The sequence below is a fragment of the Apium graveolens genome, chromosome 7, assembly GCF_009905375.1.
Source record: "Apium graveolens cultivar Ventura chromosome 7, ASM990537v1, whole genome shotgun sequence".
NCBI lineage: Eukaryota > Viridiplantae > Streptophyta > Magnoliopsida > Apiales > Apiaceae > Apium > Apium graveolens.
Genome location: NC_133653.1, coordinates 40,572,769 through 40,584,414, shown reverse-complemented (window position 1 = coordinate 40,584,414; position 11,646 = coordinate 40,572,769). Strand labels below are relative to the sequence as shown.

At 35.1% G+C, this 11,646-nt stretch overlaps 2 protein-coding genes across 2 annotated transcripts; both read right to left on the bottom strand.

Moving 5' to 3' along the window:
* Positions 1-232: 232 nt before the first annotated feature.
* On the bottom strand, positions 233-1,701 carry LOC141673521 (uncharacterized). Its single transcript, XM_074480270.1, has 3 exons — positions 1,360-1,701; positions 792-1,203; positions 233-675 (listed from the first exon to the last, which is right to left on the bottom strand). Exons 1-3 carry the CDS (start codon positions 1,699-1,701, stop codon positions 233-235), a joined length of 1,197 nt encoding a protein of 398 aa, XP_074336371.1.
* A 5,270-nt stretch (positions 1,702-6,971) lies between these two features.
* Positions 6,972-8,208, bottom strand: LOC141673519 (acetyl-coenzyme A synthetase, chloroplastic/glyoxysomal-like). Its single transcript, XM_074480269.1, has 5 exons — positions 8,136-8,208; positions 7,748-7,891; positions 7,498-7,653; positions 7,287-7,409; positions 6,972-7,202 (listed from the first exon to the last, which is right to left on the bottom strand). The coding sequence occupies exons 2-5, from the start codon at positions 7,886-7,888 to the stop codon at positions 6,972-6,974; spliced, it is 651 nt and encodes a 216-aa protein (XP_074336370.1). The 5' UTR covers positions 7,889-7,891; positions 8,136-8,208.
* Positions 8,209-11,646: the final 3,438 nt, after the last annotated feature.

The window sequence follows — 11,646 nt, the reverse complement described above, 5'->3', positions numbered from 1 at the left end:
AACTTGAAGTTATCAGGAGTATTATTAAGGATACAAGACAGAATATTCATGCAGAGAGCAAATAAATAAGGAGACATAGGGCCACCTTGCCTTAAACCTTTTGTTCCCCCAAAGTAACCATGAATAACTCCATTAGCTTCACAGAGAACTTGGTTGTGCAGATGCAAGACTTGATCCAAGTAATCATCAAAGTAGGGAACCTTATCTTGTGAAGAACATCCAGAATAAAGTCCTAACTGAGAGAGTCAAAAGCTTTATGAAGGTCTATTTTAAGAGCACACTTAGGTAAGCCAGTCACTCTGTTATAACCTCTAAACAATTCTTGAGCTAATAACACATTGTCAGATATTGAATGACCTGGGATAAATGCTGATTGAGCTATGTCAACTATATAGTGCATAATGCTCTTAAGATGCATGGCAATAATTTTAGAAATACATTTGTACAAAACAGAGCACAAAGAGATTGGTCTAAAATCATTCATTCGAGTTGGGGCCACTGTTTTAGGAATCAAAGATATGAAAGTAGAATTGATACCAGAGTGCATAGCTCCTGATTCAAAAAAGAATTTAACTGCATTACAGAAGCTGGTGCCCGTGATATGCCAGGTAGCAAGAAAAAACTCCACATTGACACCATCTGGGCCAGGTGCCTTGTTTCTCTTCATTCTCTTGACTGTATCATAAATTGAAAGTCAGTAACTGGAGCTGTTAAAGCACGAGACTGTTCTTCATTTAACTCCATACAATTAACCGAAGAAAGGTCCATCAACTCCTATTGACAAGGACTACCAAGCACCTGAGAGAAGTAGTTAACTGCAACCTGTGCACATTGATTTTGACCATGAACAAGATGATTCTCCCCATCAACAAGGGTTAGCACCTTATTTTTATTCCAGTTTACCTTACACTTCTGGTGAAAAAAGGAGTTGTTGCTGTCCCCAAGGTGCAACCATTTAACTCTAGCCTTTTGGAGCAAAAAAGATTCTTCTTGCATCAATGCATTATTCAGATTCGCAATAAGGATTTTTTCTACATCTAACACCCCAGAATCAGTGGAAGAACATGCAAATTCTTGAAATTCTGTCAGAGAATTACGAGCCACCATTACATTAGATTGGATATTGCCATGATCCCTGTTGAGTTGCTTGAGCAAAAATTTTGTGTGCTTGAGTTTAGCACTAAATTGAGCCATAGGAGAACCCTGACAATTTAAAGACCAGGCTGAAGAAAACAAATCCAGAAATCCAGGGATCTCGATCATGTAGTTAATGAATTGAAATGGTTTACCATGTTTTTGAAGTTACATAGGTTCCTAAAAAAGAAGAGGATTATGATCCATAAGCCCCCTGTTTTTAACCATAACACAACCCTCAGAGAAGGTATTAAACCAACTAGCATTTGTCACCATACGATCCAAATGTTTATGAACAGGGGCCTGAGACCTTTTGTTAAACCAAGTAAGCCTACCTCCAACAATGTGCATTGAGGACATACCACTATCAAACAGACAATCTTTGAAGGTTTGCATTTCTGGAGTCCAACGTTCTCTCCCACCACATACTTCATTAAGACTAGTAATACAGTTAAAATCACCAATTAAGGTCCAAGGCATTGAGATGCTACTAAGAGATAGCATGTAATTCCATAAAGGAATTCGATCAATAGCTTCATTATATGCATAGATAAAGGTGACAAGCATACTAAAATCTTGCTCAATAAATCTAGCATTACAAGAGATATGCTGACCTAATTTTGAGTGCACTGAAATCTCCCAAACAGTAGGATTCCAGCCCACCCAAATTCTCCCATTGTGATGATGCTCGTAGTTGAAAATCCAATCCCAATTTTAAATAATTTTTTTCGAAATGCCTTTAGCATTAGATACCTTGACTTTAGTTTCTATAATTCCCATAAAATCAGGTTTATTTGATGAAATAAAATTCTGCACTTCTTTTTGATGGGGCCCCTTATTGATGCCCCTTACATTCCATAATGCAAACCTCATTGTAAACGTTTGAGGATTGCTGGCTTAGAGGCCAGTTTGTTACCTTGTCCTGGGCTATGTCTTGGACTCTGTCTTGGGCTCTTCCTGTAGGTTACCTGAGTAAACCCATCTTCATCAACAACAACTTTGGATTTTGTTGGTAAAAGGCCTGATGCACTAAGCGCAATCACCACAACTCGAGAAGGTGTTGTGTTAGTTGGTTGGGAAATCACAGGTGCCAACTCCACATCCTGGCTCCTCCCTCTCCTTCATTTCTGGTTGATAGGTGGTTTGTGCAACTCGGGGTCAGTGCACAGCTCCTCAAGGGTGCCAAAGTGTACAGTTTTGCTACCAACAACAGGCATGCAAGAGGGTTCAACAATTTGAGCTCCAACTTTGCTAGGTTCAACATAACCAGCCAATTCAGTTCCCACAGTTTCATTAATTCCAGTTTCCATAATTGCAGTAACTAGGACATCTGCAGCATTCTCACCCACTCTGTTAATCAAGCCAGTCTCAAAATTATCAATATCATCACCATTAAGAACATCTTCAAGGTTCTGATCATCATCCAGAACAACATCACAACCTAAAAATTCATCAACAATCACAGGATTAAAGTCTCAAACTTTCTTTTCAACAGGGTTAACAATTTGTTCACTTTGCTCATTTTGATCATTGTGGTCATTCAAGATAGGTTCCTTGCCCTAAGTACTGACTACTTGCCTAGGGACTTTAGTCTTTGCTTGAGTGACTCCAGAGGGTCTGTTTCTGGGAGTAGGCTTTATAGCATTGGGATTGTTAGCACATCTGGAAAAAGAATGACCAAATGCTTTACACGAGCTGCAAGAATAAGGTAGGTGAGGGTAAACAATAGAAACTTTCACCAACTCAGAATTACCAAGCTCATTTTCCACTAGCACCCAAATGAAATCAGGTCGAGGGTTTGAGTAAGATAACATAACCTAAACTGAAGCAAACCTCAGAGGTTCAAACCTGGCAGTATTCTCATCAAATTTCAAATGGGTGCCAACTACTTTGGCTAAAAACATTAATCCCTCACGAGACTAGTAAGAATGTGGTACTTCCTCAAATTTTACCCAACAAGGCACCGTTTCAATAACATTCTTCTTGAATTTATTGGCCTCCATCCAAGGAGCCAAATACATCATTTTACCTCCAACCTGTATTGAGTTTAGAGCAAGTATAACATTCTTTTCTTGAACCGAAGCAAACTTGAATGTAAAGTAACCTTTAGAGCTATAAAAAACTCTTGACAAACCCTTATTTTTCCATAATTTGAAAGCATGATCTCTAACAAATTTAAAATCAAAGCTGCCTCCAATAAAATGTCCTATAAGACTAGTGTTCCACATTTTCCTTGCATTAACCAGAAATTCCTTAGGTGGCTTGAGAGTTGCAGACCCATCTTCATTAAAAATAATTTGAACATTGTCATCTTGACTAGTACTCATGGACGGAATATTTTTAGTAACAATAGAACTCCAATAAACCAAAGCAGGGGTTGGGTTAACAATAGGCTCCGTAGTGTTAATGTTCACAGTTGGAACATTCTCAGCAAAATCAACATTATCCACATTAGCAACAATAGAATTATCATTGTCCTTAGGAACGAAAACAGTCAAAATACCATTATGAACTTGAATATTTCCTTGCAAATCTTCAAGAAGAGGGGCAGAATTAGTACCTTGTTTGGTAACAGAGTCAATAGACTTTGTTTGGAACTGTTTGGAAGAGTGGGAAGAGATAGCACCTTGACTGGGACCAAGGTCATGCCTAGCAGAACCACCCGCAAGAATGAGGTTAACATCTTCTTGAACTCGTCCGAGAGTTGCTGGGGAAAGAGGTAAGGGGTTGGCCACTTCTTCAAAAAGAAGAGCATGGTTGGGAGCTGGTAAAGCTAATGGAGGAACCATATAGTTATGACCAATGAAATTGGAAAACTCCTCCTAGTTCATGCTACCAGAGTTTTCAGAATTCCGAGAACCCATGGGATAATGGAGATGGTAAGAGATAGGGATTCCGAAATGAAGGGAATGAAGAGGGGAGTAAAAAATTACAGAGCGTGTGTTTAGTGTAAGAGAATTAGAGGAGTAAAGGAGCAAGAAGAAGAAGCGATTTGAAGAAAGAGAGGGTTGAACTCCTGGAAAAAAACAAAACCGGGTAATATATCTGGATTAAAGCTAGGCGGGAAATTCTAATTCTAGAGAGAAAGAGGAGCTTCTCACTCTAGAAAAAAACATTGGGAACAATTTTAACTAACTTTAACTAACTAATTATTTATAATATTAATTAAGTATGACTTAATTAATTAGATAAATATTGATATTCGAATTTACTAATATTAATTATAAAATTCAGTTGTTAAATAATTGAGTGTGACTTAATTATTATACAAATAGGAATTTTGAATTAATAATAACTCCTAATTAGTTAAGAGTTATAATTCATTTTTCTACTCTATATATAATATCTCTTGTGGCTAATTTTGTATGCAAGACTTTTACAAAAACCTTAGCCACCAAGAGAGAAGATGGAGAGAGCAAGAAGAAATGATTTTGTCCTAGTACACATTCAATCCTTGCGTTCAAGCATTCGTATGGATACCGATAGAGCGTAGATCGCGAGAGCGGGATGTATGGTGATTGAACAAGCTTTGGATCTCCATTAGTCAACCAATTTGTAAAGCTTCTTAAGGTAAACAATCTGATCTATGAATTAAATATCTATTTTTTGCATGGATCCTGCGGTGGGTTTCGAAAGTTCTAATTTTTCACATTTTTAATTACTGTTTTCGTTGCGTTTATGTGCTCGAAACCCAACAATGGCATCAGAGCTACTTGCGAAAAGTGTTTAATTCGTTTATGTGTTTACTAGTTTTATGATGATAACATGTATACAATATTCCATGACTGCTATGTATGCGATTTTTTATGTTTTACATGTTGTTATGTTTATATATGCGTTTGTATGTATATGTTTTGAGTATATGATATTGATGAGAGTTGTATATTCATATGATGATTATATAATCTATATATACACTACAAGAAAAAAGTTCATAGACATCGCTTTTTGGCCGATGTCTATGCTGTTTCCCAACCGATGTTGATGTCGGTGATGTCTATTCTAGACATCGGTGAATACCCGATGTCCATACTCGATTAGACATCAATTTTAGTTAAAAAACAGATGTCTATGTGTTGATTATTTACATAAAATGCTATAAATAAATTATTTAATAACTAAATTACACCTAATTAAACATGTTAAACATATCATGAGCTATGTTTTTTGTCACAAAAACATCGATTTTAGTGAAAAATACTGATGTCTATGTGATGATTTTTTACAAAAAATGCTATAATAAAATTATTTAATAACTAAATTACACCTATTAAAACATATTAAACATATATTGAGCTATGTTTTTTGTCACAAAAACATCGATAATTTTGACAGAGGTGATGTAAAATGACATATTAAACATCTGTTTATTTAATGAAAGGCGATGTCTAATTTAGCGTATAGACATCAGTGTTTTCTAGAATGAAGTGATGTCTATGTATCATTTAGACTTGAACATGTTAGTCTTTAACATCAGTTGTTTGTCTGAAACTGATGTACATTGTATTTTTTTGACATCAGTTTTGTTTGGTTAAAAGTGATGTTTATAATGTTACTTGACATCAGTTTAATCTTAAACAAAGTGATTTCTATATTTCATTTAAACTTGAACTTGGATTTCTTTGACATCAGTTTTTTACCTTAAAGTGATGTACATTATCTTTTTGACATCAGCTTTTCTTAATTGAAAGTGATGTGTAAGAAGTTTATAGACCAAATTGTGTAAAGTTTTACATCACTAATTGTGTAATTGTTGTCTGAGAACGTCAACCAAAATAGTAAAACATATGATCTGAAAGTATGCCCTTCCACCATTTGGTCAAATCCTTAAAGACCTCCTTCAGTTCTTTGCCTTTAAAATCCTTACCAAGTTTTAAACCCTCCTTGGAAACATTCTAGAACTTCTTGTCTTCGTAATCCATTAGGTATTGCATAAGGTGTTTATCCACAGGATCCGTAAAGAAAATAACCTGCAAGATAAAAATTCAGACTTTAGAAACAACACATATCTACTGAGTGACATACAGCGCTAAAGAGAAAGGATTCAGAAACATAAAACCAAAAGAAGATTAGCATATTTTAACAATATACGAGCACAAACTGCACCTCATAATTTTTCTTAATTAGTCTTTCCAAGAATGGAGACTTCTCTAACTGTTCCTTGCTCATTCATGTCAAATAGAAGATATCCTTCTGGCCAAATTTCATTTACTTTATGTACTGATCAAGTGAAGTTAGATCTTCATTCGACTTTGTGCTGCAATGAGCAATAAATTTGACATCTATGCCCTTCCTACAAGCTTTAGTATATTGGCCTTTCTTCTCATCGTTTTCATCAGATGCCTCAACATCTGCACCATAATTAATAATTTATAATAGAATAAGGAAATAAAGAGAGTACAAAGGAAGTACCAATATTAAGTTACCAAACCTATAACAAGAACAAGGATTCATTCAACACCCAACATACAGAACTCTGTTTTGTAGCCTTGCAGGACTACCCATATGTATTGACAACTATCAATATTATTAAAAAATTTACTTTTGACGTTTTTCAGTTTAGAAAAATATTGAAACTTCGATATTCCCATACCATTCTTCTCTTTGTTGGTAGATTCATCAGGATCCTCATCAGCAATCTTACGTATCATATCAAGGGCTTTCCTAATGAGTTTCTTTTTTATCGTCTTCAAACTGCTGTGCTGCTGAAGCATTTCTCTTGAGACATTTAGTGGTAAGGTATCAGAATCAACAAGTCCCTAACTAGAAAAAATCATATCAGCAAATCAATCCGTGGTCAAATATTTCATATTGTGACTCGAACAGGTTACACTATTTCATGTACTCGGTCTTTCTTTAACAAAAGAAAACATACCTAAAGAGAACCCGTTCTTCGATGATTCTGTGAGTGCAGCGTCAACAATCTGTTTGAGACGTATCAGCTTAGACCCTCGCATGACAACATTGCAAGTTATCAGTACCTTTGGTTTACAATCACTTATTCTTTGGGCAACAGATTCAACAGAGAATCCAGCAAAAACAACTTGGAAAAAATCAAACTTGCAGTACTTCGATAAATGCTTGTTCAAAGGCATCACATATTGTAAGCACCAGAAGTCTAGTAACAAAGGACAGGGGTCTTTTTATCATACCGAGTGGACTGCACCGATTCGAGCACATGCAAGCATAGCTATTGGTAATTCCATCAACATGGGTAAGTAAATTAAAACTACATCACCCTTTTTAACACCGATATCTTTCAAGTAATTGGCAAGCTGTAGAGAGACATGAAGCAAACCATTTTACTGAATCCAGCTACACATCATTATATGAATATGTCTTTGCAGATAGTGTGTTATCAACCTGGCAAACCCTTTGAAGAAGCTGGGTGTATGTCAAAGAGGCATCAGCACCAGGCTCGTTCCCTTCCCAATAAATTGCAATTTTGTCACCATTCCCAGACTCAATGTGTCTATCCAAGCAACTGTAACATATGTTGGTAATCCCACCCTCAAACCACTGATCAAAAGTAATTAAAAAAATCAGCCAAAGACCTAAGAGGAGGGGTTAACAAGAATAATCAAGTAAAACAAATTTTCTAAAAAAGGAAGACCTTAATGTTGACATTGCCCTTCCTAACATCAAGATTTCCAGAGTAGACACTGGGATCCCATGTACATTTCCAGTAAAACTGAGCTGTAATTTCAGACCAAAACCCAGTTGGGTCTTCGATTGACATCTTGTACATTTCCATGTACTGACCGAAATACAAAATAAGAAAAAAAAAGAATAAAAATTAAGAAGTATTCACAAGTCAGAACTATTGATTCTTGACAATACAATGGTTGAAGTCATTTGAAATAGTTACCAAAACGTGAGTGTAAGCAATGATTAGTAGAGGTATTATTGGTAAATTTGAATATGGTTTTCAAGAGTTGGAATGGTTTATAGCGGAATATGATGCTTAATATATAAAGAATTGAAAGTAGGGAAACACACACCTTATGGAAAGAGGGGACAAGAGCCTGTGATGAAAAATCCGGAGAGGGAAAAACAAGATCATCTTCCTGAGAAGCAAGAGATTTCCCATGTTGCCCATGTTGCCAATATCAACCACTCGAACAGGTGTTCCATATTGTGTAGTTCCAACAGTTGCTTGCTGCACACCACCACTGAAATAGTATTCAGTGCCATAAACCACTATTCCTGTATGCCTGAAAAAAGTAGAAGCGTACAAGCTTATTAGCCCATCAAGCAAGAAAAAAAAAGTCCGATGACTTAATGCAGAAATTTAGGTTCCAGAGAAATTAACAGCTATTATAATATTTGTTCTAGGAACTTCATAGTTCGCACACTAAATCAGTAATTTTATTATGGTGAATCATCTTATAAAACCAAATTAAGAAACTATTAAATTATAGATCAAGTATGAAGAAGAAAATACGAGAAATAGTTAAGATACTAAAATGCCAGAACTAGATGCATAACATAAAGATAAAAAGCTAAATTTTCATGAAAATAGAATCTTAACTTATACAGGCAAAGAACATGCAAAGAGAAGACAAATGAAACAATCAGGAACTTACCAAATGCCTTCTATAACTTTCCCCAAAAAAGTCATTGACAACTGCCTTGCCATTCCTTGCCTTAAGTCATAGACATTCAAGCATACCTTGTGACCTTCCTAAAACCAATAAGCAACTATAATTAAATGCTGAACATGTACAAATTAGTGACAACAATTTGTTAACAAAAACATACAGGGAAATTCATACAATTAGATATCCGACACAGTTCCCCTTGACATAATTAGTTATATACCACTGATATAAAAAAATACTAGTAAACTATTAGTTATTTTTAAAAAAAACATATATACTGGAATTAGCTACCAACATGCTCATTATCACAAGAAAGAATTGAATACCATGTAATCAGTAGACATGAAAGGATCGTTAACTTTACATAATTTACAAAAATTAAAAAAAAAACAAAAATACAAATGAACAACCAAAAATACCCAAATTACCTAAAGTTTTAAATCTTTTTCTCAGATTAGGTTTTGTATACAACAAGAAGAAAACTATTAGCAACAAGTTTAGACGCTAAATTAATAAAAAAAAATAAGGGTTTCGAATTAGAAAAAACCCCAATTTACAAAATTAGGGTTTTGAATTGAAAAATCCTCAACTTTTAAAACTGGTGTTCATGCAGAGAAGACCAGTTCGATTCAAGTAGATACAACACTAACCGAAGTAGATAGGTTAACTGAAAGAGGCTTAACGGAGAGATTGAGAGCGGAGAGAGGTTCAGAGAGAGAGAGAGGTTCCGGTTCGAGAGAGAGAGAGAGAGAGAGAGAGAGAGAGAGAGAGAGAGAGAGAGAGAGAGAGAGAGAGAGAGAGAGAGAGAGAGAGAGAGAGAGAGAGAGAGAGATTGTGATGGTGAGATGATGGCCGGAGTTCAGAGAGATTGTGAGGGGAGAGAGGTTCGATCGAGAGAGAGAGAGAGAGGTTTGATTTTGTGTATGAAGATTGATTTGGGGGAACCAAAATTTGGTTAAAGGGGAGAATTTTGGGATTGGGGGGAATTTAGAATTAAAACTGAATGAAAATTTGACTAAGGGGGGAAAGAAAAGGAGGGCGCGAAATTATTATTTTTTTGGTGAATTTTAGACATCGGTTTAATTATAACCGATGTCTACAAAGAATAAAGATATCACAAAAACACGGGGTGATGTCAATACTTCTTTTAACATCAGTGGCAAAGTTAACCGATGTCTAATGTGTGATGTCTATTGACATTATTCTTGTAGTGATATACTTATATATACATGTTTTGTGTTTGTTCTTATTATGAGATTCGTATTTGATACGATTCTGAGTCGGATGCAGCGGATTTGCTGAAATCTGGGTTTGGTGTCCGATTTTGACAGACGAGTATGCTATTTCATATGGAATCGAGCGTCTGAACAAAACTGATATTTCATATGGAATCGAGTGTCTAAACAAAACTGATAGCAAAGCTATCAGCGACTGATCTTAAGGCGTTTGACGTCATTTAGGCCCTGTAATCTGCGATTTACTGTTATCAGATTTAATTTCGATTTTCTGATTTTTTCCATATTTGGTTTTATGATTAGATCATGATGGGTATGATATGTTAATATCATATTATGTGTTCTAACGTGTTCTTATGTATTAATTGAGCATGGTGGATGGTTATGGCTTATGACCTTAGGTTAATGATTTTGGTTTTTAAATACGGCTTGCATGTCGTTCGATCTTGTAATTATTAAATCTTGAATGTAACTCGAGTTCTTCTTGTAAGTTCATTAGATTAGTTTTATATTTCATTCTTGTAATGTACATGATGACATGAAGATTTGAAGATCAAGGAAGGGTAATCACATATGGAGGTCATCCAAGGAAGCAATACAAGAAAGAAGACATGTAATAGTTAGCATGTATATATTTCCCACCTTAGATTGACCTAGATCTTTGTCATTAGCTTGATAAAGATCATATAGGATTAAGCCATAACCAACCATATTTAATTTATCGCACTTTACATATATATGCTCATATGATGAATGTATGTGTAGAGTAGTTTATAAAGATGCATGCTTAATTAGATTAAGGATGTATGTATTAGATACAACACCTATTCCATGCTTGCTAAACAAGATAAAATCTGTAATGACTCAAGATTTTAAAATGAACAAACGACTATGAGATTCTCATGTTTATGAAACACGGAATAAAATACAAATTTTCTTTATTTTTAACATGGGGCGATTTTTTCAAAAGCGAGTTCATTGATTTTTATAAAGTTGTGGGTTTTAAGCGAGACCGTTGTGACTCCCTCACTACCTGGAAATTAAACCATTGACGAATACTGATTTGAAGTATTTTATTCAAGGAAAAATTGGGAATCTCTTTATGATGGGATCATGATCGTTTTAAAATTAACAAAACCCTAAAGTTAATATTAAGTTGATCGGATGCCTTCCAATGAGTCCAATGCGTTAACCCCTAGATTGATAAGGAGTGGGTTCACCAAAGCGAAGTACTCCCATCTATCGTGGGAGATGTGTTGAAGTATATTGATACTTTTTGACTATTGGGTTTGACTTAACTAAGTTACCACAATAGGATTGTGAACTTAGAGGCATAGAGTTTGGCGAGATTTATTGGATAAATATGAACAAATATTGTTCCATCAAGCTATCCAAGAGTTATATAGTTGATATAATTGACAAATGTTGTCTACCTAAATAATCATGTTTTAGGAGGAAAGCCAAAGCTGACCTAACGCATGGTGAAATATGGATCTTGGCTCACTAGAAAGGATATAGAAGATATTCTTTCCGAATTAATAGTTAGGGCTATTGATTTGATAAAAATAGTGGGAGATATATATTGTGAATATATATATATATGAATAATCACTTGAACATAATTTAATGATCATCTGTAGACTAAGTCATTCTATGCGCTTTAATATTGTAGATAT

Coding starts and splice junctions, on each gene's coding strand:
- LOC141673521 (XM_074480270.1), bottom strand. CDS start 1,701: ATGCTTGTCACCTTTATCTATGCATATAATGAAGCTATTGATCGAATT. Junction 1,204..1,359: donor TCTCTGAGGGTTGTGTTATG/GTTAAAAACAGG, acceptor TTAAATTGTCAG/GGTTCTCCTATGGCTCAATT. Junction 676..791: donor CTACTTCTCTCAGGTGCTTG/GTAGTCCTTGTC, acceptor TTTATGATACAG/TCAAGAGAATGAAGAGAAAC.
- LOC141673519 (XM_074480269.1), bottom strand. CDS start 7,888: ATGGAAATGTACAAGATGTCAATCGAAGACCCAACTGGGTTTTGGTCT. Junction 7,410..7,497: donor TTCTTCAAAGGGTTTGCCAG/GTTGATAACACA, acceptor GTCTCTCTACAG/CTTGCCAATTACTTGAAAGA. Junction 7,203..7,286: donor GAATCGGTGCAGTCCACTCG/GTATGATAAAAA, acceptor CATTTATCGAAG/TACTGCAAGTTTGATTTTTT.